This window comes from Mus pahari, chromosome 1, assembly GCF_900095145.1.
Source record: "Mus pahari chromosome 1, PAHARI_EIJ_v1.1, whole genome shotgun sequence".
NCBI lineage: Eukaryota > Metazoa > Chordata > Mammalia > Rodentia > Muridae > Mus > Mus pahari.
In genome coordinates, this window is record NC_034590.1 from 104152851 (window position 1) to 104158850 (window position 6000).

General features: G+C 44.2%; 1 protein-coding gene across 2 annotated transcripts in view; it reads left to right on the forward strand.

Moving 5' to 3' along the window:
- Dock1 (dedicator of cytokinesis 1) overlaps positions 1–6000 on the forward strand; it is a 503515-nt gene that overhangs the window by 49754 nt on the left and 447761 nt on the right. For both annotated transcript variants that reach the window (XM_021220215.2, XM_021220207.2), the window contains exon 2: positions 3630–3713. In XM_021220215.2, coding sequence (XP_021075874.1) covers positions 3630–3713 — 84 coding nt within the window. The remainder of the gene's footprint in view (positions 1–3629; positions 3714–6000) is intronic.

The following is a 6000-nucleotide window of genomic DNA, read 5'->3' on the forward strand; positions in this document are numbered from 1 at the left end:
ATCATCATCACCACCAGCAGTGACAGCACTTGTGGTGGCTCAATATTATGTCATCATCACCAGCAGCATCAACTCTAGGACCCCCACCCTCAGTCTTACCGACAACATCAGTGCCTGGAAGATCCCCTCTGCCTCTTGGGCTTCTGAGTCACCATTCCTCCTGATATAACTCACAGCTTTTTCCAAGATGATCAGGAACTTGAGCAGAGGTCATGGCTTTCCTTCCCTCATCTCTGATAAACTTACGCTATCTGAGAGACAGGCCAGAGTGCTAACTTCATATTTTGGGAAGAAGATCCATATTTACTCTGGGCTGTTGCCGGTTCTGAAGAAATGAATAATTATAAGAAAACTCACCATTCAGAGGAAGAGCTCTATGACTAGCTTGTCTCCTCCATTATCATAGAGGCTGTGTCACACTTCTACACTGGACTCTACTGCCCAGGATAGAGAAGTTTATGTCCCTGTTCATTGGTACTTGGTGATGTCACCCATAGCTGGGCCAATAAAAAAAAGGTGAAAGGGACTTGTGGAGATGGCTCAGTGAGTATAGTGCTTGTGGTACAAACACAAAGACCTGAATTTGGGTCCCTAGCATCAATGTATAAAGGTAGGCATGGTGGTGCAAGCTTGTAACTCCAATGCTATAGGGTAGACACAAGTAGATCCCAGGGACTCAGTGACCAGCCACTCTAGCACTAAAGAAAATGTCTAGTTTCACTGAGAGACCTGTCTCAAAAAAATAGAAGATGACATTCTAAAGTCAACCTTGGGCCTTTACATGCATCTGCATGGGTAAGTGCACCCTCATATACATATACATGTGCACACACACACATACCCCCACCCCCCACACCATCACCACTACCACCGCCACCACCACCAACAAATAAAGGTAAATGGGCTTAAAGATGAATGTGCCCACAACCCAGAAATAGTTGCTTAGATCTGAGTGAGATAGAATAAGCATGTTCTCCAGGGAAGGAGTTCCTGGGCCTTAGTGGATCATAAAAATGAAGGAAATCTTCTGGCTTGCATCTCTTTGCTATGTCAAGTGACCTCAGGTTAAGCCCAGATGTTTATTGCTGCCCATAGCCTTTTGCAAGATGGCCCCGTGCTCCTTACCTCTCATTCCGAAGAGGCAATGTTGGAAGATTGATCATAAGAAGGAGTAGCCTTAAACTGAATACTTTTAGAGCTTATTTAAAAATAACTTTCTTCCCTTGTGCTTATCTCATATAATTTGAGAATTAAAGCTACAGGCATGTGCTTGCCTGGATTCATGTTCCTGCAATGGAGACCAGTTCCAGCTGCCTTCAGGAGTGAATATGTTAATTACAAGATGCTACTTGACAATAGTTTGGTACATTTTTGTATGCGTATGTGCACACATTCATTGTAGGTGGGCGTGTCCATATAGAGACTCAAAGACACCTTTGCTGGTCATTCCTTAACCACTGTGTACCTTGTATTTTGTGACAGGTCTTGAAGTGCCTGAAATTTGCCAAGTAGGCTAAATTGCTTGACCTGCAAGCCCCAGGGATCTTATAGCTTCCACCTCTCCATTGTTGGGGTTATGCACAAGTTACCCAGCTGGGCTTTTTTTTTTTTTTTTTTTTTTTTTAAACTGTGGGGTCTGGAGATTCTTTCTTCTGCCAGTCTTTCTTTGCTGCTAAAACACATCCTCACAAATTTGGAACCCTAAAGCAACACACATTGATCTCTGTCCCCAGATCTGGAGATCTGAAGTGTTACAGTTCAGGTCCACACAGGGCTGTGGTCCACAATGGCTGTGCGGAGCTTGTACTTTGTGAGCCCAGCATATAGGACCATCTGAACCTTGTCTCCTCCATTCTGTTTGTCCTGTGCCCTTGTCACAGGGGTCTTTGTGACTACTTTGAGCCAATTATGTGATCCAGGATTAACATGCCCATCCGAAAATCCTAAGCTTGGTTACAACTGCAGTGGTGTCTTTGGCCATGTTGGGAATATTCGCACTGGGTTCTGGGAATTCAGATGGTAATTTCTCCAGAAGATCACTGTTTTATCTACCATATTCCTTTGTCAGGTATTCTTATGTTGCATTTTAATTTGCTGTAAATTTTGAGTTATTCAGTCATCAGCATTAACTTGAGTGCAGGATTGGGGCCAGTGCTGTGGTCATGACTGGTGATTTGGGGCCATGCGCCAATCATAGAAACGTGCCATCGTTCACAGATAAGATTGTGGGTCTGTAGGCTCATTTCCAAGTTACATTTATGGTTTTGGAATGTGTGTATGAGATTCTCGGCCCTCTTTTCACTGCTTCTGAATAGGTAGGGTTCTTTGTGGGGAAACACTAAGAAAAAAAATCATGTGTATACATTTTGCATGTTCACACAGGCCCAGATGTGTTTACACTCAATGTGTTCATTTTATTTCATTTTTAGTATGTCTGACTTTTTTTTTTTTTTCTTTTCCGGCTCTCTAACTGAGTAGGCATGCTGGAAGTGATGCTGTTCACGGCAGTGATATAAAAGCGTTTATGGTTCCTAAAGGCTTAAGAATATGGCTGTGCTGAACTGGGGATGCTCAGCATCTGCTCTGGGCTGCCTTTACCTGCTGCCGTTATCTCCTGTTAAAGAGTCACTATAAAATGCTAAATAAACTTAATAACTGGTAACAACCCACTTTGCCAGTTGGGGACACTTAGATTTTTATGAATTTGGGGGAAATACTTGAGAAAATGGAATTTTGCAGGTATGTGTGTGTGTTTTGATGCTTAAGGTGTGTTGTGAGCCCGAACAAGTGCCCTTGCTTTGACATTTTAGAAGGAATTCAGAAGCTGAGCATTACTCTTTGCAGAAAGAGCACGTCACCTCCCAATTCAATAAAGGACTTCAGTGTCAACTAAACTCACAGTGGGCCAGATAGGGCTAAACATTTCTGTCATACCTGGCCTTAGCCATCACCTTCACATGCCTGGAAAGGGGGACTTCAGTTGAGGAGTTTCCTCCATGCCAATGGCTTGAGGGCATGCCTGTGGGGCATTTTCTTAATTGCTATTGAGGTGGGAGGACCTAGCTCTCCGTTGGCGGGAGTAGACTGGTTGGCTGTATAAGGTAGCTGAATTTAGGGCTGGGAGCAAGCCAATAAACAGTGCTTTTCCAAGGTCTCCGCTTCAATTGCTACCTCCAGGTTCTCAACTTGAGCCTCTGCCCTGGCTTCTCTCAATGATGGACTGCAATGTGTAACTACAATAAACACTTTCCTACATACATTGCTTTTCGTCAGTGTTTTATCACGCAACAGAAAAAAAGACGCTTGGGGCTTTCTTTGTGGGTTTCTTTGTGGTGTTGGGGAAACATTTGGAATGTAGGGTGATAGGTTGCGTAGTGTTGTGAATACAGCCAAAGCCCAAGATTGCATACGTAAAAGAAGTCACATTCTCTCCCCACAATAAAGAAAAAGCGGTGCTGCTTGGAATTAGAAATGGTTATGAATTGGCACATGTTTAAGATGTGCCCTTTCCTTTTCGTGTGTGGAACTGAAGGCTGCCCATGTGAGTTTATCTAGACCGAATATATCATAATGTTGAAAATAATCATTTCTACCTCTGCTAATGCATTCTCCTGTCTCCTCTTCCACAGCCTTTTATAACTACGATGCCAGGGGAGCAGATGAATTGTCCCTACAAATAGGAGACACCGTGCACATCCTAGAAACTTATGAAGGTAAGTGTGCCTTGATGGTTCCTGTCTGGGGATTTGTGATGATGCATCAGGGCCTCCTCTGGGAAAGCGCTTCCCTGTCAGGGTGCTACATTCTCCCCACAGATAGATGCTCTTCCAGGCAAAGGTTGCTGGGGCAGCTATTTGTTAAATTCAGTGAGGCTTTATTAAGGCCAACTTAAAACTAAGCATCATATTTTTAACCCCTAAATGCTTCTCACTGGCTCGTTACTTTGCACATGTATGTAAATCTTTTTTGTTTGTTTGTTTCGTTGGTTTGTTTTGTTTTTCTTTTTTCTTTTTTCTTTTTTTATAATTTTCTTGTTGCTTTGCCCATTTAAATGACACAGGTCAGTTTTTTTTTTTTTTTTTTTTAAATTTATTTATTTATTATATGTAAGCATGCTGTAGCTGTCCTCAGACACCCCAGAAGAGGGAGTCAGATCTCGTTAAGGCTGGTTGTGAGCCACCATGTGGTTGCTGGGATTTGAACTCTGCACCTTTGGAAGAGCAGTCGGGTGCTCTTATCCGCTGAGCCATCTCACCAGCCCTGTTTTGTTTTTCAAGACAGGGTTTCTCTGTGTAGAGATCCAACTGCTTCTGGCTCCCAAGTGCTGGGATTAAAGATGTGTGTCACTACCACTGGGCTGTGTGTAAATTTTGACTGACACTGACTTGGTGAGAGACAGATTTGGAGAATTCAGTTTGTTGCTCTGATGTATGTGGTTTGAGTAGTCCTTTTTTGTTGTTTTAAGGTTTTCACTTTGATTTGTTAACAGTGTGTCTCAGGGGAAACTGCAACTGCCTTGCTGACCTTTTCCTTTGTCTGTGACCCCCGTTTTCTTCAGGGTGAAAAGATCACTAGTTATATGGGATAGGGTTCAGGGAAGCAATTGTGGCTTTTCTGATGCTCTTGGTTAGTGCCTTGTCCAGCCTGCGAGCCACTGTGGGTGTTCTGCTGTGGTTGTTACTGAGTGTAGGGGCAGCAGGACTTGCTTTGTTTCTTCTCTCTTTTTTAGGCATCGCTCCCCTCAGTTTCCTTAAGGTTGGTGTTTCTGTGTCTGCTAGCTTCCTTTTCTGCCGGAAAAGATGATTCCATAAGCAGTGTTTGAGTCCCGGGACCTGATTTAAATAACCAAATTGCTTTTAGATTGGGTTCAGCGAGAAAGCCTTACAAGTGAGAGAGGACATTGTAGACAGCTCATAGTAACCAACAAATTGAACTTCCAGAGAGGTCTTCACACTCCACTTTGCACAGGAGTGAGCTGTGCTCCGCTCCTGCCAGCCAGGCAAGCAGGGACTGGCTCCCATATCCCTCAGAGACATGGCTGAGAAGCAAAGCCCTATTAAAAAAAAAAAATCCATGTCTTGCCCCTTATTTCTTCCTCTCATGCAGGAAGACTCAGAACTCTATTCCATTTGCGCCGTTTACTTGCACACTGTGTGGGGGATGGGGGAGCCAGCTCTGTATGCCTGGAAGCAGCTGGAGCTTGGCAAAAAGGAGCCCCAAAGTGAACGAGTGGCTGGCTGTGATGGGCGCCGTCTGCTTGTTTTCAGTTTTGACAGCTGACAGTTGGATTTCCTTATCTGCTCTCCCTTACTGATTGCCAGTGGCTTCGAGGAAACAGAGAGAGAAATTAAGTCGAGGAGAAGGATCAGGCATCCCATCTCAGACAGTTTTTCTGATCTGAAGGGAAATGCAGATAGGTTTCTTTTATTTTTTTAATTGCCCCTAGCGACTTGACTGTGGAATCCCTGGGTCCTCCACTCAGACCCTCTGTGTCTTTCCTGAATAGTTAATGATTTCCTGGGGCACCTGGCTGTGTGGAGTACGGTGTCATCCTTTACTTCTGGAGGAGACTGTCCCCTCTCAGCCCTGCCACCTCAGTCACATCAGTGGGCCTTGTTCTACATTAACCTCGCAATGATCTGCTAGTGGCTTGGACGTCCAGTCTTCAGCCGGGATTAATTTGCAGGCCAGTCTTGGATCTGATTAAACCAGCACCGTCTTTACAAAAGACTCTTTAATATAAAATGCATTTCCCTTCCTGGGCAGCTAACTTCTTGGTAGACTCTGGTCCGAGAAATACATTAACTGCATCTTCCAGAAACTGGGTGACTTTATCATCAAATAAAGATACCACTGCCAAGGGTTTCCCTGCGCCTACGTTCTGCTCATGGCTTGTTTTGGAGTTTGGCGCAGTTTCCATCTTTCTCTCCTCTCCACCTTTCTTCTCTCTCTCTCTCTCTCTCTCTCTCTCTCTCTCTCTCTCTCTCTCTCTCTCTCTCT